Source organism: Aedes aegypti, chromosome 2, assembly GCF_002204515.2.
Source record: "Aedes aegypti strain LVP_AGWG chromosome 2, AaegL5.0 Primary Assembly, whole genome shotgun sequence".
Taxonomy (NCBI): Eukaryota; Metazoa; Arthropoda; class Insecta; order Diptera; family Culicidae; genus Aedes; species Aedes aegypti.
In genome coordinates, this window is record NC_035108.1 from 100,704,493 (window position 1) to 100,730,150 (window position 25,658).

Sequence of the window (25,658 nt, forward strand, 5' to 3'; positions counted from 1 at the left end):
TATTTCAAGTACCTTGAAGTAGCATTTGAGCGTCATCAGCAGACACTTTGAGCTTATCCAGGTCACACACATGCTGCAAGTGTTTATGCACATTTGGTGGTTCCATGCATAAATTATCACTTAATTTCATGCTTCAACCCTAGACGACATAATATATTGGGCCAACTCATCAACGTGATGAAGCCCATACCTCAATGATCTCGCACCTCGAGAATAAATTACTTCCAAATTGAATAAAATAAACATCATTACGGTTTGCGGCCGATGCCGGTTTGATCCGGTGCGGTTTGCCTGCTTTTGTCACATACCCTCGACTATATGTGTAGACACACATGCCAAAAGCGTTTTTCTGGAAACCGCAACGGATCTGGAAGGATTCTCACATAGTCACATGAAGCAAGATTAGAAGGAAACCAGTGACTACCATCATAGTGGTGAAAACTTAATTTAACTTATCAGCAGTTCGATTAAAATTTAAACTGTTCAACTGAAAACAGTAACAGAAATAACACAAACTAAATTTGAATATTTGAACTGTGAAAAAGCTTGGAGTCACCCTTTAAAAAAGTGTTTTGTTCATATCTCTATAAATACATATCTAATAGACATTTTTCATGGTTCTTTCTTGACGATGCTTAAGCCAGTGCTACCAGTATTCTTTTTAAGCAAATCTTGTGAACAAATTTAAATATCAAGGCTCATAATTTGGTTGTTTCTGACACGTTTAATTGATTCAATACAATAGAGAATGCCTGCTTTTTTCAAAATCAGATTTATATTAAAAAGCGGCGTTATTTTAGGAAAAATTGACACGATTTTTATTATATTGCTCTCAATTGAGTATTTCTCATTTATTTTACAGTCACCTCCAAGGATGGAAATCTAGTGATCATGATAAAATCCACGATGCATCGTGGTTATTCTTTATCGTGCGATCTAAGCAACAACGATTAACCTTTTGTCGCTATGACATCACAACAAACTACGCTAAGCGATTAATGCATCGTTCTGTATGTGGGCTAGCGATTAAGTGTTCGTGAGGCATAGTTTTATCATTCTGAGGATTGTTACATTTTTATCTGTTGATTTCCCTTCGGATATATTGTTTGTGATTTTAAAATCATTCGGGTATGGTTTTAACGAAAAATAATAGCGCGAATGCGCCATGATTCAAGTTGATCGCTACTTGTAACAACATCCGATAAACTCATTGTCCCACGCAGTGTTGATAGACTTACACTCAAAATCTCAATCAATACGCTCTCCCGTGAGAGCAAACTCATTAGAGATCTGCTTCGTAAATCTCAAGCTTGAGATTTTGATGCAAAATCAACTCAATCAACTCAAACCGTAAAAAATGATTCAGTCGCAAAACCCGGCAAAAACTCGTGAAACCCGAATGTTGTTGTTTACGTTAGAAAGGATTACTATAACTTTACCAGACTAACAACAAATTATTGCCGTGTGTGAGTAAACTGCGGAAATACGAGACAATGAGTAAAAAAGGTGAGCCAACTCATCCATGATTTTTTTACTGCTGAGTTGCATGATAAATCTCAAGCGTGAGTTGTGAGAAATTGAGTTTTTCACAACACTGGTCCCACGACAAACATTGTATCGGATGCTCCTTATGTCGGTACGATGCGCGCGTGGTGAGGTGCTGCAAGAACGACGGCACTCTTAGACCGTTCAAATACCGTGTTGTTTGTCGCTTGAGACGATTTTTTCCATCCTTGGTCACCTCTCCACATCTCGATATCGAAGGGACCATCAAGATAGGGAGAGATCGAGACAAAGAACAAATTTTTTAAGAATACTAGATTGGAAAACACTCCGTTGCCAAGAAAGTAATACACAAACAGACGTCATTTTGCGCTCCTCATTTGTTTTGAATCCCAAAACTTTGGTCTAGTAATCTTCGATATTGGTCATATCGACATACTGAGAGAAAATTGAGAACAAAAAATCAACAGAAACATATCGAGATGTGGAGAGTCGACTGTAGTATGGTACGATCACATGCGAAAAACTCAACATCAAATATAAATAGATTTGACACAATTTTCAAACTTTTGATAAAAAAAAAACTAAAATTTATGGACTAGCAACACGGCCGGGCTAGCAACAAAGCGCCCTGTTGCAATCCAACTCAACGATATGAAAGTAGGCCTTTGCCAAAACGTCCTATGAGAAGTGGTCTTTTTGACAGGCAATTGGTTTCGTTTTTTTACTTTGACCTGACACGTCTTGTCTTAGATCTTACTTTGTATGTATTTTGGCAAAAACATTTTTCGAATTCGGGTTTTTTTTTCAAAAATTGCAATGAAAACCATGTCTATTTTTCCAGCTTTAGATTGACAAAAAAATTGAAGCAATGTTGCATGAGAAGAGTAATCTTTCCGAGGTTCAGAAATCCAGATAAACTAACAAAAAAACTTAGAAATAGAGGATCCACTGTACTCATTCGTGGCAGCATGCTTTGTCCCGCATTTTCGCCGAAGACATGCGCACTAGATACCACGTTGCTCCATCTGCTCTCCTAATCTATTTTATGTTACGGAGAAAGCTGTTTATCCTTTCGATTGCGTGGCAAATGCCGGAACACAAATTTCTTCTCCAACGACTACAGCAAGCTTCCCATCTGTTTGGGCTCGATAGGGTAAGGTGACAAAAGTGCCCCACAGCGGTTCATTCAGACGTTTAGTTGGTTCAATGAATAGGAATGTTCCAGGTGAATTGTTATGTTACTTTTAGTAGTATAAATTTAGAATAAATGGTAAGAACTAATTCAAATAATAATAAATATCATCGTATTCGCTACATGATGTACACAGACATAATATTATCATCGATATTACTCAAAGCGAGCGGTACTATCCCCATCAACCCTACTTTGTACCAGAGTGAGCACATTTTCCGAGAGTCTCAATGCCTCCACTGAGCGAACAGCTACACTCCCGGAAAATCCAACCATCCCCATCCATCATCACATTCGAACCGAAAGTGGTCAAGCGTAGACGTGTCTCCTCACAGTTCTCGACGAGAGCGCCAAGGATCGGTCGCAATCTTGGCTTTGTGGAACACCATGGACATCTTGGCGGTGTCCCGTTTGGATTGATTATTGCTTTCTATCGTTTGTAAGTTCTTCAGAACGTTTAGGGCACTCATTTTTCCAACTAGTGCGGTGAATGTATTCGAAACGGGTGGAAATTGCGATAAGAAACATATGTTCCAAGTGCAAGTGTGATACGAATTTTGCTGTCGTCGTGGAATATCGATTTATACAGTCACCGCCAAAATTAAGTGCCCACTTGCTTGTAATCACGCAAAGTGGCGAAAACGTGTGTTGAAATTTATATTAAGCGGGAAAATTCTTTTGTTAAAATGTGTGTACTTAATATTTAACGCATAATCTCTCTGATACACAAAAATAACTCTTTATTTCGTATTAAATTATTTTTTTACAAAAACAAAACAAATGTGTCCAAAATCTATGTGTCAAAATTAGAAGCCCACTTAGTGTTGCTTTCTATTTTATATATTTTACTCTTACTGTTCCAAAGTTTTCCATCACAAACATGCTGTTTGAGCTATTCAAGACTTCTGGAAGAGGTTTTGAAGTGATCGATGGAAGCTTAGTCAAAAACTGTTCAGTTGTGCTGTTATGTCGCATAAATGTGTTCTGAACGGTTTAAGTAGAAAACCAGTGAATAAATCTGGTCAGATCAGTTTTGTTATATAGAATAATCTAAATACGGCAAATAAGAGTGCTTTCATAGAGCTTTCGATTGGAATTGAAAGACTGAGGTGAATAACTATACGCGTTTTCTTGATATTTTGAATACACATGACCTTTTACGACCATTACTGATTTCAACCAAATTTTGGTAGAAAGTTTATTAACTTAAAACATGTAAAAAGCCAAATTTGTATGCCAATAGACCTAGTGATACCAAATTATAGTACCAAATTATATTTGCCTATAGGCAAAAAAAACAATTAAACAGTTTACATTTTAGAAACTATTAGACATAGAGAAACATGATTTTCGGAACTTTTAAAGCAACTCGTTCAAGGAGTCTAGAAAAAATATTTTGGTTGGATATAGTTAGGTTGCCCCAAGTGAACATCTATTGACAGCAGCCAATGTTGAGCAGTTTTAATGCTGTTCAAAAATTTATTATTATTACGTAGATTACAATTCAACTTATAACTACTTATATTTTAAATCACAAATTTGCAGATTTTCAAAGTATCCACCTTCCAGCTGACTTTTCCTTCTTATGAAACAAAACTTATATCAACGCTCTCCAATGCTCTCAGTTTTGTCAGTTTCATAACTCTGGCAAACCACCACAGCAAGTTTTGTAACTTTAAATTTATTTCTCGTCGAATGAATGAAGTCATGTTATTTTAGTTCACTCGACTTACAAAATAGACTCGGGGTTCTGCCAAACCGCACCAAGCGCCAATTTTTCCAAAAATGAGTTATTTATACAAGAGGATTCAGATTGTCATAACCTTTCCACATTACAAATATCGAATAATTTTAATCATCCCTCGTTGTGTAAATTCAAAATTTTTCTCTGGCAGGATATGTGAAACTGAAATTGTAGCCAACCAGAGCGAACCATAAACCTAAGCTTGACATTGGAGGTAATTTAGTGTTCCGATTCAAAACGGCATTTTTTTCAAATTCTTCCTAAAACATTGCAAAATGTCCATTCCGGACAATATACAGGACCAACTCCATCATATTTTAGCATGTAATGTAAGCGAACGGCTATGTAAAATAAAATATTATTTCGGTGGTACTGATGAATTTTCATTCAAATTTTGTTCAGCCACACCGCACCAAGTACCATTTATAGAAAAATCGTATTTTTGTATGAAGAAAAGGTATCAACATGCGCTAAACGCTAGCCTTTGCTTTTTATATAATATGTTGATGGATCCATGCAGGAGTCGTAATGAAATAAAAAGACATTTTAATTTGATGTTGTTTGAATAATTTGGTACCTAGCACATGGTGCGGTTTAGCTGTTCAGAAAATGACGTTTTCACCATCACCTCATTGATCAGAGTGCGCATAAGTCGTTTCTAGTTTGTAGCTCTCAATTCAATAGCTCGATACGACCGAGAGGTAGCACGCCCAATCGACACTTGAAGGACACGAGTTCGAATCCCGACTAATATATTTTTTTTACGTTGCCCCTAACAGACAGTCATAAAAATCAATCAACTTTCAGCTATTGTGACTATTTTTGAACTTTAGATCAGAAGCAGTTCTATAAACAATGAGAATTTCATGCCATTCGTGGTCAATGATGGATTTCGTGCCATTGCTGGTATCCATGACTCGTAAAGAATCCGTGAACTTGTTCAGCCAAGATTTTCTTAATGCACTTGGTGCGCTCTGGCAGAACAAATTCATGAATTATTTCGATCATCACATTTTTAACTACATCATTGTTGTCTCTTTTGAATCTTTGAACGCGTGTGGACCTTTATTTAACATAATTTTTATTGAAATAGATAATCCACCATGAGAGAGACAGATAGAATACGTTTAGGATGCCTTGTACCAATTTATTATTCAAAAAGGTCCCAAACATTGGGAAATTACAAATCCTTTTGATTCGTAGTGTATAACATTTGAAACATGCATTTCATTATGCTTGGCGATGATACAAACCATATTACATGAAAAACATATAATGATTTTCTTGAATATTCTATCTTGACTTACTTATTGGAACCTGTTATTCATTTGTGAGTGGTACAATTTTGAAAAGAGTCATTCGCGAGCTACTCGCGGGTGAGTGAACTATAAAGTTAAATATCTAAAAATAATGATTTTGGTACTTGGTGCTGTTTAGCAGAACCCCGACCATATCAGCATTGTAAAACTTAGGGGTCTATTATAAAAATCGAGCAGTGTCATGTGGCTTGTCTGTAGTCACAACTGATCAAAGTAAGCATACATATTTCAGATGTCACAGCGAAATTTTTGGTCGAAAGTGACTCCAATCGAGTCTTTTTTGTTCGACTCGACTTATGAAATAGAGTTGTCAACTGGGGTGAGAACTTCACACCCCATGGTAATGACCAAATATGTGTTATTGTTCCATAAAGAGCAGGGAAAAGCCGGAATATTTTTTTTTCCAACATGCACAAAACCTGCTCATTTTTTCTTTATTTCAGTTCAAAGGTAACATAGAGAGCCGGTTTTGATTCTTGGAAATTTTGAATCATTTCGGCAGGGTTTTTAGAACTACTGAGGTCATATTTGGCCACAATATGCGTCATATTTAAATGCTTCTTATTACAAAGTTTCAGACAATTCAGCCTAGAAAAACTCCGCATGCCAAAGCAAATCATGGACTTGTCCATTAGCTATTTACACTACTAGATTTATTATAAAGTTGATATTGATATATTAAACTTTTTTTTTTTTGAATTTACAATTGAGTAATTCCACCGAACATGACGATTTATTTTTTAAATTTAATTTTTGTATATTTTGAATCGCCTGAAAATTTGCATACAGATTCTTTATGACCAAAAATGCCATTTTGAACCTCGCCTTATTTTTGAGAAGGACGTATCGGAAAATGCATAGCAAATCTTTAAAAAACTGTAACTCAAAAACGGTTTGTCCGATCGATTTGAGATCTTCTACAAAGTTGTAGGTATTGCTTAGGACTATATGGAGAAACATATGCACGGTAAAACAAAAGTTACAGATTATTTTTTATTTCAAAAACAAAATTTTAAAATCGATTTTCTCCAGAAACGCAGTTTTGATTTTTTTTATCTTTGGATATGTTTTAGGGGACAACTTATGTGATTTATTAGACAATGTTTCAAAATGGAAGAATTTTGGACAAAAAAGCTATGATTTTATAAAATATTACAGATTTTGAAAAAAAAATCGAAATAGAGGAAAACAATATTTCTTTATGTGATTATTTGAAAGTACAGAAAAATTGCAATCGAAGAGTACTTAAGTAAATTTTTTCTAGGTTGCATCAATTTCGAGATATACTCATATTTATATAAAATTTTCAAATAAAAAAAGTAAAATAGGTTCTTTTCAAACATATTTCGTGTTTCTCCATTCCAGAAATATTTTATTTTGATGGAGTGAATCGTAGCTGAATTGTTTATTGTTTGATCAAAACCTATATACTAAAGTATTTAAAAAAGTATGCACGGTAAAAAAATATAAACGAAATTTTCAAATAAAAATCTGAAGTTCATTGTTTTTAAAAACCGCAAAATTGATGTTTTTAATTTTTGGATATGTTTTGCAGCATATTGTTTGTAATTTCTTGCACAATGCCTCAAAATGGAAAATTTTTGGATAAAAAATAAATTATTTAAAAAAAATAAATAAAACGAATTTATGTAACACGATATTTTTGGTGCGTTTTTTTGAGTACAGAAAAATAACTATATATTTTTAAATCTGAAAAATTTCTATCGAAAAATACTCAAGTAAAATTTAGCTGAGATGCATCACTTCCGAGATATACACGGTAAATCTAAACGTGGAATTAAAAATGTGATTCTATCACAACGGTGTACCTTTGCTACCTTTGCTCGATGAGTCATCGCTACTAGATAGTTGAGTACAATTAGACAGTTTTAAACGACAAGAATCACAAATTTTAAGCTTACTATTTAATTTATTCTGTTCAGCGAATCCCAACAAAACCAATTTCTGAATATTATCAGATGTCCAAATGTATGGGTATGGGAAAAACGTGATTGTTCATCATACCTACTAACACAGGCAAAAGTGATGAGAACCCTTGTGGAGCCTGTTTAGTAGAATGCCTGTAAATATACAAAAAGATGAGTAGTACTGTTCCTTTTAATTCTACTATTGTATCCTTCGACAGATACGCGTATTTCAACCTCAACTGTAAAGCCATCTTCAGTGTTGTGTACTTGACTTGACTTGGTTTGTGTTGTTGAAATCAAAATAAAAGTTTCCGGAATGGAGAAACACGAAATATGTTTGAAAAGAACCTATTTTTCTTTTTTTATTTGAAAATTTTATATAAGTATGAGTATATCTCGAAATTGATGCAACCTAGAAAAATTTTACTTAAGTACTCTTCCAATGCATTTTCTGTACTATCAATTAAACACATAAAAAAAATATTGTTTTCCTTTATTTCGATTATTTTCAAAATTTGTAATATTTTATAAAATTATAACTTTTTTGTCCATAATTCTTCCATTATGAAACATTGTGCAATAAATCACATAAGTTGTCCCCTAAAACATGACCAAAAATAATAAAAATCACAGATGCATTTTCATAGAAAATCGATTTTAATTTTTTTTTATTAAAAAAATCTGTTATTATTTTTTACCGTGCATATTTTTTCCAAATACAGTTAAACCTCCATGAGTCGATGTTCCATTACTCGATATCGACTCATGGAATCATATTAAAAATCAAATTTCATGGTTACTATGATGGTCCCCTCAAAGGGGATCCCATAGCATTGCTGTTCCATGACTAAATATTTCCTTGAGTCGATGGTCCCTTCAATATCGACTCATGGAGGGTTGACTGTAGTCCTAAACAATACCTACAACAACCGCAAAATATATCCAAAAAATAAAAACATCAATGTTGCGGTTTTTAAGAACTATGTAAAAATGTATTCACCGAAAAAAGGCAATAAATTTTCATAATAATAAAGTCATGCGGTGATTAAACCTTATAAATGTAGAATATAATTGGCAAAGAAATCTAACTTCAGTTCGAATGATCACTTGGGCAAATTAGGGGTATGCGATATTAGACGTGAAAAAAATCCAATAAGTAACGTCAATTTCGTATCAATCTCCGAAAATATGCCAACGATCGATAGAACTGTTACATACGCCGAACAATATAGTTAACAGGTGGAGGCGACAAATTTTGCCTGTCTAGTGTTAGTAGTGACCAACACTACAACATCTAGCCGTTCAAGACCAGGACGTTAGGCAACGATTTGTCGTTTCGATTGTGTTGTTCACATATATGGCCCTCTGTTAAAACAAATTTTCAACTTCTATTCATTTCTCTCGTCGCTCGCTTGCGATTCTATCCATCTTGTCATTTCATTACTTTCGTTACTCCCTTTCACTCTGAGTATAGGTATTGTATTCACCGAAAAAAGCCAATAAATTTTCATAATAATAGGGATAGTGTACCAGTTATGGACATAGTGGTTCCCTATTTGACCATATGCAAAATTCGGATAGCTTTCACATTTTTAATCATTTTGAATGTTTTAACATCAAGATAAATCATATATCTTACTGCTAAAACACAAACAAACTTTTCAAAATGTTGAGAGATTTAAATTATCTCGTATGGCGAAATAGGGAACCACTATGGCCATAGCTGGTACACCTACCCTAATACTAATAAAGAAATTAAAAAAAAAACTTACTCAAGGAGACACGGGAGACCGTGTTATTTTCCCTATCTTTTGTCTCACTCTAACAATTATCATCAATACTTTGCAGAAGCAAATCTCGAGTTTAAGTGAACCGATCAAGCTGAAAATTTATTGGGATGTGCACTACATATATTGAATTAGAGTGATACATTTTTCGCATCGATATATTGAGATTTGCTTCTTCATAGGGAGAGGGGGATTTTAATACCGTCCCGTGCGGCTTTTAATTACAAATGTACTTGCTGAGCCTTCTATTTTTTTCCAGCTCTGGGGGGGGGGGTTTGACCCCCAAACACCCCTCCCCCCTTGGTTGCGCCACTGCCTTGAGGTGGTTCGAGCCAAGCTTGAGAAACTGCGTTTTTTAGTTTAAAAAGTCCGAATTTTCCATATAAAATCTCAAGCAATCTTAGTTTACGACAAATAAAATATTGATCTATGCAAAGTTAAGGTGTTCTGGGATAATTAAGAACTAAACAAATAATAGACAATAAAAAAAATCATAACAGTGTTGCCAGAGTACCTCTCTAAGATGAATTGTTAGAGGTAATATCAAACTAAGAGAGCATGAAATAAATTAAAATTTCTAGGTGAGGACTGTTCATTTTATAAAGTGGATACTTTGTGCATGCTGTATCTTTTTAATTAATCAATAAAATTGCAAACGGTTTTCTGTACATCGTTCGACTAGTATTGTACAATATTGTGATAATAATAATTGATAGAAATTGGCTGGAAAATTCGACAATCTATAACTTTTATTTTCAAAAAAAGCTTGTTCTTCGAAAGCATCATCAATAAGAAGTCTGCTGAAAACCAACAAGTTATTTTTGGAACATCAGTTCTTCAGATTTAATAAATTATTTTTTATCGATTTCTTTAGAGAAAAATATTTTAAATTTAAAGGGAACTGATATGAGTAGAATTTTAAGGTTAAAAGTTCGTCCTGACGGAAGTGCTAATATAGTATTAATAAGAAAAATAACTTCCGCCTTCATACAGTTGCTCCTATGTCCAGACGTCACATTTAAAGTACAGTAGAAAAACAAATGCTTTATTTTTGGATGTCCTCTCAAACTACAATGACAATCATTTAAATTGGCAACACTGCTGTAATGAAAATTATTTTACTTCTCACATACATATTATATTCATAATATGTTATTCTGAGATAACCTATTAAAACAATTGAAGAAACGTTTACGATTTGCTGTAGATCGATAAATACAGTAAAACGACCATAAAGATTAAAATTTATGCTTAAGACTGCGGTTAAAACTCACGATTTCTACAAATATAGTTCTTTTAGTAATCTGAACTAGTTTTGAACACACTTTTTACTTTTCTTTTTTGCTGTGAGTGAAAGGATTATGTATCAGCAAATTTGGCAATAAATGGATAAATCACTAATGTTTCCTAATGTCAGAGAATGGTGGAATATTATTGATTTTTTCAAAGCTATACCTTTAGTAGAATAGTGAACGATACCAACATACAACTTGTTCATAAAAATGAGGATTTTTATTTTGCGAAAAATAATGTTTAACTTTGACGAACAGCTTTTCTAAGGAGTTTTTGGGAAAACTATTAAGTTCTTCAACCAAAAGCATTTGTAAGATCTTTTATTTTTTCAACATTGTAGAATAGTATTTGATGCACTGAAAACCAAGTATGATTTAAAAAATAAATAAAATTTGAATGTACCAAGTTAGGTATTAAGTTGTAGTGTTGTCAAATATGCGACATATGTCTTGAAAATAAAAATTTTATCATAATTTGAATATGATACATACTTCTGTGTTGTCCAAAATCGAACGGTTTTGTTGCCTCAGTCAAACAGTAAAATTGCTAAAATCGAACCATGTCAAAAACAAACTAGAACTGTATTTATCATGGTGAAAAACTTCTCCGAATATAATATAAACCATCCATATCCAGGAATCAGTTTTACGCGGAAAGATGCATTTTGAGCTTTAGAATAAAACATTAGACAAAAACGGTCTTCTACAAAGTTATTTGTATTAGTTGAGCCCTTTATTTGGTGTTATTGAAAATTAGGGTGGACCACATTTTCATAGAAATTGTGTAACTAACTTTCTTATTTGTAGATATAATATTATACATACTTCAGCAAAGTTGTAGACCATTCAATTTCAAGCAACTTTGCCAAAAAAAGTTTTTTTGTATCTTTCAAATTGACGACGATTTAGAGCTTTTTTCCTAAAGGTGACATAGGGTGGTTCGAACAAAACTGGTTTTCTGACTCTAGAGTTTTAAATTTCTCATCAAAGTAGTCTATGAAACACTTTTAGAGCTTTGAAAAATGCGTAATTTGGTGAGTGAAGAAACTCGCTATCTCCTTCCGTTTATTGTTGTTTTTCTCTCAAAAACATGCCTATTTTGATTGTGAATAACTCTGATTGGGGCAAACATAAAAAATATCTTTTAACGGCGTTCAAAAGACAAAATAAAGTTGTATATTATATCAAAAAACTACATATGCATTATTTTTGTAACTCTAATAAAACGTCTTGAAAGTCAAATATTTTTTATCACAAAAACTTCAATAACTTTTGAACTAAAATAGATATCAACACCATAAACTAGAAGAGTTTTCCAACGTAGCTCTATATACTAGTGTAAAAATTTGCTAACTACGATTTATGATTTATCACCAATATCAATACCAGATTTTTCAGAACTGTAAATTTCAGCAAAAATATTGCAGATAAGACAATGAAAGTTTTGATGAATTTCATTGAATAAAATACAAAATTTTCAGCTCGACGAATTTCACTAAATTTGATCAGCTTCATTACAAGGTTACACAAAAAATATTTGAAAAGTATCATACACCTGATACGGTCATTACTGCCAATGCACAGTAGTCCAGGAATCATTTTACGCGGAAAGATGTATTTTGAGCTTTAGAATGAAACATTAGACGAAAACGGTCTTCCACAAAGTTGTTTGTATTAGGCTAAAAAGCAAAGCCATGCTGAAGGTGTCTGGGTTCGATTCCCGGTCGGTCCAGGATCTTTTTGTAATGTAAATTTCCTTGACTTCCCTGGGCATAGAGTATTATCGTACCTGCCAAACGATATACGAATGCGAAAATGGCAACTTTGGTAAAGAAAGCTTTCAGTTAATAACTGTGGAAGTGCTCATAAGAACACTAAGCTGGGAAGCAGACTTTGTCCCAGCGAGGACGTAATACATGGAATAAGATGAAGAAGGAACTCTAGTGGATTTAAATGGTATAGTACTATATTCGGTTTTTCATTTATTTATAAGTATTCAACTAAACAGCTCGAAGATTTATTATCAATATATTTTTTTGGCACGTGTCACAGAAATCATATGAATTTCATGAAATACACACATTTTAACAAATGAATTCTCAATTTTGGCAAACGCTTCTACTAATTCACGTGATTACAAGCAAGCGGGCACTTTATTTTGGCCGTGACTGTGCCTTTCCAAGTGCTGGGGCTCTTATCGCCATTGTAGCTTCCGTTTTCATGCCCAAGGAAAAATGCTCGGATTGTAGTTTCACACCGTTCACCCAATTCGACTAATCACATCGAACCGTGGAGCACGACATACATACATTCATTAATAGCGGAAATTGTTTCTTTCCCCACCCCTTTTTCCTTTGCCACGTGAACAAAGTGTGCTACCGAAATTGGAGTGAAAATCCTTCCCCCCAGCAACAAGGAGAGGAAGTTAGCGTAGAAGTGTTGAAGCAGCCTTATCATGGGGCTTCGGGATGGTTTGGCGGCCGGTGGATTGTTTCTGGTGCTGCTCTGTGGGGCGTTTTGGGGTTCAGCTGGAGCAATGTCCCACGGATTGGTGCCGGGGATTTCCCCCCGTGAGGCGGACCTGCTGAATAGCAACTTTTTCCAGCGGATGCGGGAGATGATCATGGAGCGGGCCTACGAGGATGCTCTCAACGAGGTGCCGAACGAAGGGGTGAGTTGATTTACGATTAGTGATTTATGAAGAGGGATACTGTTTTGGCGATGGGCCAATTCCTGCAAACTGTCGTCTTCATATAGTCCGCCGGGAGGACTAAATTTTTAAAACTTCGTTAAGAAATGGGATTATATCTATCTCAGTAGTGTATGTTGGAGACGGTTGGAGTCGAATTTAGGTTCAGTGGAGTTTTTTTAACCCGTAAAATGCCGAGAAGAACCTTCAAATTTCAATATGTGAGAACGATCATTTTGAAAATTAAAGGTAATACTCCAAAAGATTTTTGAAGTTTTCGGTTATAATGAAAAGTAATAATTGTACTAGCTTCAAGCGCTGAGTTTGGAGTCATGTCGTCAAACAAAATTGTGTCGAGTGTATGCAACGCAGCATGCCATCGACAATCAAAGCAACCCTTGAAATTTGTTTTTTTTTTCAATTTGAATTCTTAGTTTGAATTATACTACCAACTAATAAAGACGTATTTTAATTGTAGTCAAGTTTATCTTTTCAAGTCCAGTCCGATTGACTCCCACATTCCGCCAATAGGTTATGGGCCTTTGGAACCGGAATCGGATCTGGTGAAGAAAAAGTTTTTTCGTCCACCGAGATGGGGGACAGACTGGAGTCGTTTCCGAAGCTGAATGGCTCCAACTACGATAATTGGAGTTTCAGGATGAAGCTGTTGCTGACCAAGGAAGAGATCTGGTCGATTGTTGCGGATGTGAAACCGGAACCTGTCACGGATGCCTGGAGAACAAAGGACGAGCAAGCGCTGGCAACGATCGGATTGGCCGTGGAGGACAACCAATTAATCCACATAAGGAAGGCTAAATCGGCTGCGGATGCGTGGAATGCTCTGGAAAATTTCCGCTCTCGAAGCCCGACCGGAACAAGATTTGACCCTGGACATGGTGAAAGGCAAGCTCATAGACGAGTGGCAGAAAAAGAAGCAGCGCAACGATGATGATGACGGTTCCGAGAACGTTCTGTATGCGGATTCGAGAACCGAGAAAGATCGGTGTTTTTTCTGCAAGAAATTGGGGCACCAGAAGGCAAGCTGTGAAAAATTCCGAGCATGGAAGGCAGCGAAAGCGAACGGTGCGGTATCCAAGCAACCGAAGGTGGTAACCAAGCAACATAAAGCTAACCACGTGTCACAACGTAACGACGACGATGACGACGATCACTACGCGTTTCTCACTGGATGCGCAAACGGGACGGAAAAGCAGTGGACTTTGGATTCTGGTGCGACTTGCCACATAGCAAACTACCGGAACTTCTTCGAGAATCTGGACGATGCAGCTATTGAGGACGTTTGGGTCGCAAACGGAACGAAATCTTGCTCGAAAGGCCGTGGTTCAGGACGGATTACCGTGATAGATGGTGCTGGTCAGCGGCGTGAAGTGCCAATAGAGTGCGCGCTGTATGTTCCAGAGATGAAATCGAATTTGCTGTCCGTGAAGCGACTTGTGCAACGGGGATTCGTCGTCACATTCAATACGAGTGGAGCTAGGATCATGAGAGGTGAGAAAGTGTGCGCTATGGCGGAATCCGTTGGAAATTTGTACGTGCTGCGTCAGCCCACCGAACGCGTATCGATGGCATCGGTGAATGATGACTGCGTGCACGCGTGGCATCGACGATTGGGGCACAGAGATTGTGAAGCGGTGCTGAAGCTACAAACCGTGGCTAACGGAGTGAAAGTGAAGAATTGCAACTGCAGCGGTGCTTGCAACGTGTGCATTGAATGCAAGATGCACAGAGCACCATTTCCGAAGGTATCAGAAAGTGTATCATCTGCGGTGATGGATTTGGTTCATACCGACGTATGTGGACCAATGCGAACAACGACTCTGAGCGGAAGACGGTACTTTATCACGTTCATCGATGACTACAGTAAGTACACGGTGGTCTATTTGATGCGTGAGAAATCCGAAGCGCTCGAGAAACTAGCTGAGTACGTCGAAATGGCTAAGACGCAGTTTGGAAGAAAGCCCAAAATTTTGCGATCCGATCGAGATGGTGAATACACCGGCGAGAAGTTCAAAGCGTTCCTGAAGAAAAATGGTATCGTCGGACAGTTGACGGCACCGCACACCCCACAGCAGAATGGGGTAGCTGAACGGAAGAACAGGTACCTCGTCGAAATGGCAAGGTGCATGCTTATCGACGGAAATCTGGACAACCATTTCTGGGGAGAAGCGGTTATGACGGCCAACTACATGCAGAATAGGCTGCCGTCGCGGTCCATCAGTGGCACACCACACGAACGATGGTACGGAAAGAAACCCAATCTTGGTCACGTCCAGCGGTTTGGTGTGGTGTGGATGCATATTGTCTCCTGCCAAATGCAAAGCGAGGTAAGCTAGATCGAAATGCTATTAAGTTGAGATTCGTTGGATATAGTGAGGCGTCGAAGGCATACCGCCTAATTGATGAAAGAAGCGGAAAGGTAACTATTAGCCGTGATGTTAGGTTCCTGAGCACATGTGGATCTGGTCAAGCCGAGTGGAAGAAATTCTGGTTGTTCCATCCATCAGCTTTCAACGACCGGAACCACCAAATGAGCCGATCGAATCTGATGATGACGATGTCTGGGATGTTCCAAACGATGGATTAAATGATTTAAGTAGCGGCGAAGCTGGACTGGAAAACGTACCTTGTGTTGATACTGGTACACCTCGAAGGTCAACGAGATGCAACCTGGGTACAATTCCAAAGCGGTATGCGTGTAGTGCGCAAAATTTAGTTCAGGAGGAGCCGAAATCTTTGAAGCAAGCGTTAGCCAGTCCAAACAATACCATCAATGCAAGCAAACGATGCCTGGGATTTAGTCGACCTGCCGGCCGGCCGCCACGCCATTGGATGCAAATGAGTATTTACGCAAAAGCGGGACGAAAGCGGTAAAATAGCTCGATACAAAGCCAGGTTGGTGGCTCAGGGATTCAACCAGCGATTAGGAATCAACTATGGAGAAGTTTTTGCACCTGTTGTTCGCCATGCAACGTTTCGGGCGTTAATGTCCGTTGCAGCGAAGAAGAAGATGTCCGTCAAGCAATTTGACGTCAAAACGGCGTTTCTAAACGGCAACCTTGAGGAGGAGATCTTCTTGAAGCAGCCTCCCGGGTTTGTCGTCAGCGGAATGGAAAGCAAGGTATGCCGTTTGAAGAAATCCTTGTACGGGCTCAAGCAAGCGGCTCGTGTTTGGAATCAGCGACTACACGAGGTGTTGATAGCTGATGGATTCGTGCGTTCCGAGGCAGATCCCTGCCTGTATAAGAAGCAAGTCGATAGCAAGTGGTGCTATGTTCTCGTCTACGTTGACGGTCACATCGTGGCGAGTGAGGATGAGCGCATCATCGGTGCCTTGAAGACGAAACTGTCGAAAAATTTCCGGATTACCAGTCTCAGTGACGTCAAGATTTACTTGGGAATCGAAGCCGATCGGGACCATAATCGAGATTTCTTCATCAGTCAGCAAAACTACATTGAAAACATTGTGCGTTCCGTTGGTTTACAAGACGCAAAAGTGTCAACCGTGCCAATCGATCCTGGGTACGGTAAGACGGACGATGATGACTAGCTGCTCCCAACCAATCTGGAGTATCAAAAGGTAGTTGGGCAGTTGTTGTACATAGCGGTCAACAGCAGACCGGATATTGCAGCGGCAATTTCGATCCTGAGTCGTAAGGTAAGTTGTCCAACCCAACGCGACTGGAACGAACTGAAACGAATGAAACTGAAGGGGACAGCAAATCTGCGACTTCGGCTAAGCAGCACAGGTGATTCTTCTGGTCTGGTTGGATACGCCGATGCTGATTGGGCAGAATGTCGGACCGATCGGAAATCAAACAGCGGATATGTGTTCCAATACTGTGGAGGCACAATTTCGTGGGCATGCCGGAAACAATCTTGCGCGTCTTTGTCCACAGCAGAGGCAGAATTCGTGGCTCTTTCCGAAGCGTCTCAAGAAGCGGTTTGGCTGCAGAAACTCTTTGGACCTAGGTGAGAGAACGAAAGTATTGTTATTTGAAGACAACCTAAGTTGTTTGAAGATGTTGGACTCTGAGAAGTTCAGCAACCGTACGAAGCACATTTCAACCAAATTCCATTATGCCAAGGACTTGAAGACGAAAGGAGTTGTTCAGTACGAATACTGTCCTACTGAAAGGATGACAGCGGATCTTCTAACGAAACCTTTATCAAGATTGCGTTTGGAAGTACTTCGGCAGCAGTGCGGTCTACAGCAGCAGCGTTGAGGAGGAGTGTCCGAGTGTATGCAACGCAGCATGCCATCGACAATCGAAGCAACCCTCGAAATTTGTTTTTTCAATTTGAATTCTTAGTTTGAATTATACTACCAACTAATAAAGACGTATTTTACTTGTAGTCAAGTTTATCTTTTCAAGTCCAGTCTCCAGTGACTCCCACATTCCGCCAATAAATTGTACATTACTGAGCCATCTCCAAAGGTGGCGAAGTATTTAACAAATCTGTCAAAGCAGAATTGCAGTCTCTTGGTCAGAGCGTTGACAGGCCGCTGCCGACTCAACTATCACATGGCAAATATTCAGCGTGCTGACTCATTTGTGTGTGATACAGTCACCCCACAGTTATGGATCAACTAAGGGCCATTTTTCAGAATTAACTACGATTAAAAAACATGATGAAGCTGTACAGAACAAAATTACCTCCTTGGCACTGCGGAATATAGTTGTTTCTGAGAATACACCTTAAAATACCCGGTTATTTACGAAAAAGTGTCGATTTCAATAGAAATTGCAAACGATGTCCACCCCACAGATGTGGATCAGTGGGAGAGGAGGATCCGTATTATGGATCAAATCGACTCATATTATGGATCAAACAGCAATTTATCTGCGAGATAAACGAATGGTGTACTAGTGAAAGCATACGTTTTGGCGTTTGTTTCGGAATCGTCTTATCTTTGATTCATAACTGTGGTATGAGTTTCAATGCCTCACAGTTATGAATCAACGCATCTGGGAATACGCTTGACTTTTTATTTCCTACGGACGGAAAAAATATGAATAAGCATATTACAATTGATTGTGATGCTGTACAGATTTATGGTTCACGTAGGTAAAATGTGTTCTGCGTAATTGCAACTCTATTTGATGAGATATTCCCGTTTTAATCCAAATCTGATCCATATCTGTGTGCTATCCATAACTGTGGGGTGACTGTAGTTGTGACTCCGATTATGGAACTTCGTATCACCTGATATGTAACTGTCCAGTTTTTTCGCAAATGCGATTCCAATTACTTGGTAAACACTTATTAAGTGAAACTGAATTCAGAAGCCTGAGTCTTCAGGACATTCTGTTATTCTTAACCCGCTGTGGTAATGAGCTATAGGCTCTCTTTTCGCTCATGCGTTTTGCAGTGCTCTTTTTAGGGCGCTATTCGAACCCATTGTGGTATGGAGCTACATGCTCTCATTTCGCTTATGCGATCTTCCCTCTTCAAGGGACCCCACTTCTATTTCCTACCATCTTTCCCTTCCCTTTCCTCTCCCATCGGGTAGATGATAAAATAGGCTCAAATATGGCGATGGCACAAATCTCCCAACTGGTGGGGAACGTGCCTTTGGAGCCGGCCTTCTGATACCTGATACCTGATAGGCACAATCTGGGAGACAAAACAGCTACCGGAGGAGTGGAAGGAAGACGTAATATGCCACATCTACAAGAAAGGCGACAAGTTAGTGTTGTACGGTGTAATGAAAGAGCAACCGTACAAGGTCACTACGATCTATAATATTCTTCAGAGTTTGCTTGACAACACTTCTCCTCAAACTCGGAAGAAAAAATTGAGGTAAATCTGAATAACATGTCTTAATGCTAGAGAGCCCGTTGCCATTCTTCACGGTCTCGACTTGTTAAAGCTTCTTGATATTTCTGAGGTTTTGCATTGTCGCTAAATCTTGAACAAACGCCACCTTGAGCATCATCGATCCAACAAGCACACCATCCTATGTTTGGCTCCTCCTCCTGCTTGTTGATAGATACAAACAGTCCCTCATCACCGGCTTTTGTGATTACGGAAGTATCGTCTGGATTGCATGCTACATTTAGTGAGTACAGTCCTCCAGTTAGAGTGGCTGCTCCGATCACTTTATTGTGTTTGAGAAGGCAGCAGCCATCGACATCAAAAACTATGGTAGTCCCGTTCGATGCTAGTTTCTTAACCGATACTAGGTTTGATTTGAAACCAAGAACGTGGAGTACATCTGTTGGCGTAACTCGATTGAAGCTCCCGTCAGGGGAAACCAGAACAAAGCTACAAGATCCCATACCAACGGAGTTAGTCGTTCTGCCATCCTTCTGCTTCGCAGTAACATCCAAGGTGTTAAACAAATCTGCATTCGCGCACAAGTGGGATGATGCGCCCGAATCAATCAACCACCCGTTGGGGAAGTTCAGTGACTGACTGGTCAGGAAGTAATATTCATCGAGGATGTCTTGGCGCAATGCTCGTGCCCTTGGAACGTTTCGTTTTTTCTTTTTTTTTTTTTAAGGCACTCCGTGCTTGTGGCCACTACTGTGCCGGAATCAGTTTATCTGTATCTTCCTTACCGATACAGTTCTATTTTTAGCTAATCTATATTTACATCTGCTTTCACTCTCTTCTGCTCGTTTGCTCTCACACCGAACAGGTAGGAGTGTGCTCTGTTGTTGGTCCAATCGATTTCCATAAGCCATAGTCAATTGCTCTTGCGGTGGTTAATTTTGCCGTGTTCCTGAGCAGTGTTGCCACAAGTACAGATTTATCTGGAAAGGTACAGATTTTTGAATAGTTTTTGGTACAGATTCTGTACGGTACAGATTACAGATTTTCACCGAAAAGTACAGATTGGTACAGATTTTTGGAATTGGCGATTTTTGTAACACAAAATTCAAAAAATGCTTGAAATTCGAAACTAATTTCCACGAAACTGTTATTGAAAGATACTATTTCCATAGAATTTAATATTTAAAGAGTGAAATTAGTTCAATAAAAACTGTGTTAAATTTCCAAATAACTTAGAATTAAAGTTTTTTCAACAATTAATGTTGTGTGTGGTACAGATTTTGGGTACAGATTTTCAGAATCTTTGGTACAGATAAAAAAGATTTTTGAGCCTACGGTACAGATTTAAATGTGGCAACACTGTTCCTGAGTCGTTTGAGGCTAGCTGCCTGCGAAGTGGGTCAGTTTGTCTCAGTCACCATCTGATACTTACGGAGGATGGATGTGCTCCCCAAAGCACGGTCCTCCGTGCGGCGTCTTCTGGTGGCTGGACGGGTTATGTTTTTGGAGGGGCTGGGAATTGAATCCATGACCTTCCGCTTATGAAGCGAAAGCGTTACCTCAAGGCTACGGACCCCCCTACAAAAGTAATGTCAGAAGTGGGAAGAACGTTTCGTTGCATCGCTTGATCTTCAGATTTTTCATCATTGATCCGCTGTTCAACTTGTGCCTTGCAATGCTTTTCTTTGTGACCGGGCTTTTAACAGTACTTAGGGGGACTGGGGGCAAGAAGGACACCTTAAGATATATAGGTTCAAATCATGGTTAATTAGCACAGTTTTTGAAGATTATTCCAGTGTAGGGGCAAGCTCACCTCTTGTTCTAAATGATGTTATCGATAGATTTCAAAAATATAAGAATTTGATGATGATTTGAGATTTTTGAAAATGTCCCTTCTTATGAGGTTTTTCAACGAGGCACGGGGCAAGAGTGCCACTCGTATGGGGCAAGAAGACCACCAGAGCAAAATGCCACAAATTTTGTATATTATTATTTCCCCACCTAAATGATAAATTCTAGAGTAAGTAAAGATAAAAACTGAGGGATAAAAGTTGACTTATAGTTGAGAAGTAATTTTACGAAATTAATTTAGTTCTCATCTTATTTGACTGTAACAATATAGTCAAAAAAATTTCAGAAACCATTTTGAATGTCTAAGATGGTTTATTTTGATTTTATTTAGTGGGAAGCATTAATTTAATGCAATTTTAAACAAGAAAAATAAAAGTTCATGTGATTTTATATGAGAAAATTGTGGTGTCCCTCTTGCCCCATAAGACATACTTTTTTTATTTTTGTAAAACTTAATGTCAAAAGAACTTTTTCGAAAAAAAATCCTCACAGCTATATTAAACAATTGAAAATCATCAATACTGTGCGGAAAAACAAATATGTTTTGTATTTATTGGGAGTCAAACCTTGTTTTCCAGTCTTACATTCTTATAATATTTCGCATTTTTTGCGTTGGTGAGTTAAATACATTTTTCTAATTTTTTGTACTAAACATTTTTAACTGTAATATTTACACAACCCTCAATTAGTACTCAATTTATTCTTATCCTGCGTTAAACATCAAAAAATTGATTTGAACTACGTGAAATTAGAGGTGGCACTTTTGCCCCGGGTGTCCTTCTTGCCCCATGTCCCCCTACATGTGAATTTTCTCCTATCCGCGTTGACCATCAGTAGAGAATCGCTCAGTCCTTTTTCGCCGCGTTTTGCCACTTCGTCAACAAGCTTGGACTTGATCAATTCCAACGTTAGCTCGTCGTCGGTTCTACTCTCCAGAGCCGTGGTAAGTGTATTGAACGACTCTGGAATGCTTCGAAGCACCATTTCAACTTGCAGGATTTATCCAGTTCTTGGCCCGCCACAGTCAATCACTCGAAGAGGTCCTCCACCTTTGTCTTCCAGATTATGTAGTTGCTCCCATTCAGCTTGGTAATTTCCAAACGATCCATTTTTTCAAGGATTCGGCTTGAAAAGTGAAAAAAGTTTTGGCTTGTTTGTTGATTGCTCAGTGGAAGCGTGTTGGGCCCATAACCTGTTGTACGGTGTAATGAAAGAGCAACCGTCTTATTCAAACACAGAGAGAGAACTAATTTTATTGAATTCAATTATAAGTACAAAATTACAAGCACAAAATTCAGAGTTTGCTATAACAACAGTTAGATTATGAGAACCTTCCGAACGATCACCATCCTTAATGCGGCCTACAAAGTGTTGTTTAAGATCATCTTCGTCAAGTGACAGTAAATGAATTCGTGGGAAGTTGACGGCCAATTGACAACGGACCAGATCTTTACTGTAATGGCAAATCCCCCATCCCGAATACCAGGTACCAACTTGCCACCTTTTCATCGATTTTAAGATGGCATCCGCGTAGAATAATGAAAAATCATGAACGAGAACAGCTGTCCCGGGAAGCTCACGAGACCGATAAGTGCTACGATGGAAGGTGTGCAAGGTTGTGCTTTCAGGCGAACTATCGTTTGTTCGTTTGAATCCCACCGGGAACTACGACAAGGTGATGGACTTTCGTGCCTGTTGTTCAATATTACGCCAGAAGGTGCTATGCGATGAGCCTGGGTACGATTTTCATAAGATCCAGTCAATTTATTTGCTTCGCGAATGATTGTCTGCTAAACATTTTCAAAGGTGGCAGAACTGTAGATCCGCCTGAAATGCGACGCAGCTAAAGTTGGGTCATTTGGGTTTTGAACACCGGTGCTTAGAGCCAACTTTGGCGGCGTAGAGGAAGGAGAACGGTGTATGTCGGCGCGGCGAAGGATGAATAACGAGCTCGCCCAACTCTACGGTGAACTCAGTATCGAGTACGTGGCCAAAGCTGGAAGGATACGATGGGCAGGGCATGTTGCAAGAATTCCGAACAGCAACCCTGCAAAGTTGGTGTTTGTTTCGGACCCGGTTGATGCAAGAAGGTAGCAGCGATGGCAGAACCGATGATGAAGAGATGAGACCGTCAACTGAGTATTATGGCGTGAAATAGTTGATTCACTGTTATTTGTTTACATGTCAACTAACTACATAATTTAAAACAACATTGAGAAAATAATTATTTTAAAATGTTCAATTTCCTCATATTTCCAAAATCAATAATTTTGATTTCAACTACTCTTCAACATTTATTTTTCAGTCACAACCGGTGAAGCCAGTCGACACCTCCCACCTGGACAGCCCACCCAAGCCTCGGGTCGTCGAAAACTGGCCGATGGTGAACCACGAGTTTGGGCAAGTCACGGCCGTTTCGATCAACCGCGAGGGCAATCCCGTCATCTTCCACCGGGGTCGTCGCGTTTGGAGTGCCGAGTATGAGCGGACTTTGCTTTTCAAATCATTACGTTAACTAACGATCTTCTTATACATTGCAGGAGCTTCAACGAGACCAATCACTTCCAGCAGATCATGGACGGTCCCATTGAAGACAGCACGATCCTAACGCTGAGCGCCAAGACCGGCGAAGTGATCGACGAAAGCGGCGGAGGAATCTTCTACATGCCTCACGGTATGACGATCGACCGCAATGGAAACATGTGGCTGACGGATGTGGCTCTGCACCAGGCGTTCAAGTTTATGCCGAACCATGACTATCCCAGCATTACGATCGGGCGTCGATTCGAACCAGGTTCTTCCCGGAATCACCTGTGTAAACCGACGGCAACGGCCGTGGCCACAACCGGAGAGGTGTTCATTGCCGATGGTTACTGCAACAGTCGGATTCTGAAGTTCAATGCAGCTGGCCGTCTGATCAGGACCATTCCGCAACCTCCGGAATTCCTATCGCTGCAGGTCCCACACGGGTTGACGCTGCTGGAGCATTTGGACTTGATCTGTATAGCTGATCGGGAGAATATGCGAGTCGTTTGCCCAAAGTGAGTACGCTTTTGAATTTCCCATGTGACGATCAACTATTCTGGAATACCTTTCTAGGGCCGGTCTTAAGTCTTCATTCGGCGAGGGAACCCAGGCGGCTACGATCCAAGAACCGGATCTCGGACACGTTTATGACGTTGCGGCTTACGGTGATCTAGTGTATGCCGTAAATGGCCCTACGGCCGATATGATTCCGGTGCGAGGGTTCACCATTGATCCTCGATCGGAGACCATCATCGATCATTGGGGCAAGTTCGAAAATCCTCACTCGATCGCATTCTGCCCGAACGGATCGGCAATGTACGTCACCGAAATCGGACCAAACAAGGTTTGGAAGTTCGAACTGGTTTAGGGTCAGCCCGGGGACAAACATGTGTGAACCAAAAACGCAAATGTTTATAGAATTAATGACACAAAGGCGAAAGCCAACCAAATGAGTATATCTTATTCGTAAAGAGCTGTCTACGCAATTGGTACGTAATAATCATCCAACCTATAAAACCAAAAATAAGTCCAGAACTAAATGAAACGATGCGCGGTGCAGCCAAGCGGGAAGGTAGCAGAATGGTAACACCAACAGCCATGGAACAACATCAATGAACTGTAACTTCATGAACAGATTCCAGACGTGTTATGAACTTTCATCAGTTATTTATTGCAAACGTTTTGGGGGTCATCTTTATCTGATTTTAGTTTTTCTGCGTTCTCTTATCATAGCGATTCATCACCTAGGTTCGGTTTATGAAACCGAATGATTTATATCTATTGTGCACTCAGTTGGTGCGTCCTGAGACGACACCTCTATTGTATATTTAGCAGTTTAATATGCAACGTTAGAGAATTTATGAGTGTTAGACATGTTGCGATATATGATACACATTTAGTGGATGTTGCCAGTTTATCTTATCGATTGTATTCTCTCAAAGCAGGATCAGCAGAACAAAAATATCACAAAAATCATGTCGTAGAAAGCTGCTAGCTGATAAACAGCAATGTAAAGTAAAACATTTATACGTAGAAACTATAAAATGTGCGTTTTGATTATCCGTTTCCATATCCATGGGGGTAGGTAATCGATTCGAGGAATTCTAAATAAGGGTTCAACAGTTCGAAAAACAACAATTCTGGTAATCTCTGACTTACTATGGATCATACGAGTTTCGGCCTGCCTAAAAATAATAACTTGTTCAAGATTAATCGTCTTCATTGTCCTTCAGCTCGAATTATCGTCTTTGTGTGTAACGTTTTATATTTAACAAACAAGTCCTGATCTCCTGACAGTTATAATACCATTCGATAGATTGATCAAAGCATAGTTGTAAGGTGAAGTTTGGTCCACTGCACTTTAGGCTGGAAAACACGGAAAGCTTTCTGGTCTACCTCTTTGAACGCCTACGATTTGAGACCAAAAAGAGCTAACAGAAGAATGATGGTCTTCCACAAAATTTGTTTGAAGATCAATAGCTTGCTTGTAATACAAAGCTTTGGTTTTTTTTATAAGAGGTAACA

General features: G+C 38.8%; 1 protein-coding gene across 1 annotated transcript; it reads left to right on the plus strand.

The window, feature by feature from the left end:
• Positions 1–2,974: 2,974 nt before the first annotated feature.
• On the plus strand, positions 2,975–25,178 carry LOC5579975 (peptidyl-alpha-hydroxyglycine alpha-amidating lyase 2). The gene is made up of 5 exons (XM_021841705.1): positions 2,975–3,137; positions 13,140–13,439; positions 23,413–23,585; positions 23,648–24,148; positions 24,207–25,178. Exons 2-5 carry the CDS (start codon positions 13,224–13,226, stop codon positions 24,499–24,501), a joined length of 1,185 nt encoding a protein of 394 aa, XP_021697397.1. The 5' UTR covers positions 2,975–3,137; positions 13,140–13,223; the 3' UTR covers positions 24,502–25,178.
• The last annotated feature ends 480 nt before the right edge of the window (positions 25,179–25,658 follow it).

Coding starts and splice junctions, on each gene's coding strand:
- LOC5579975 (XM_021841705.1), top strand. CDS start 13,224: ATGGGGCTTCGGGATGGTTTGGCGGCCGGTGGATTGTTTCTGGTGCTG. Junction 13,440..23,412: donor ACGAGGTGCCGAACGAAGGG/GTGAGTTGATTT, acceptor TTTATTTTTCAG/TCACAACCGGTGAAGCCAGT. Junction 24,149..24,206: donor ATGCGAGTCGTTTGCCCAAA/GTGAGTACGCTT, acceptor ATACCTTTCTAG/GGCCGGTCTTAAGTCTTCAT.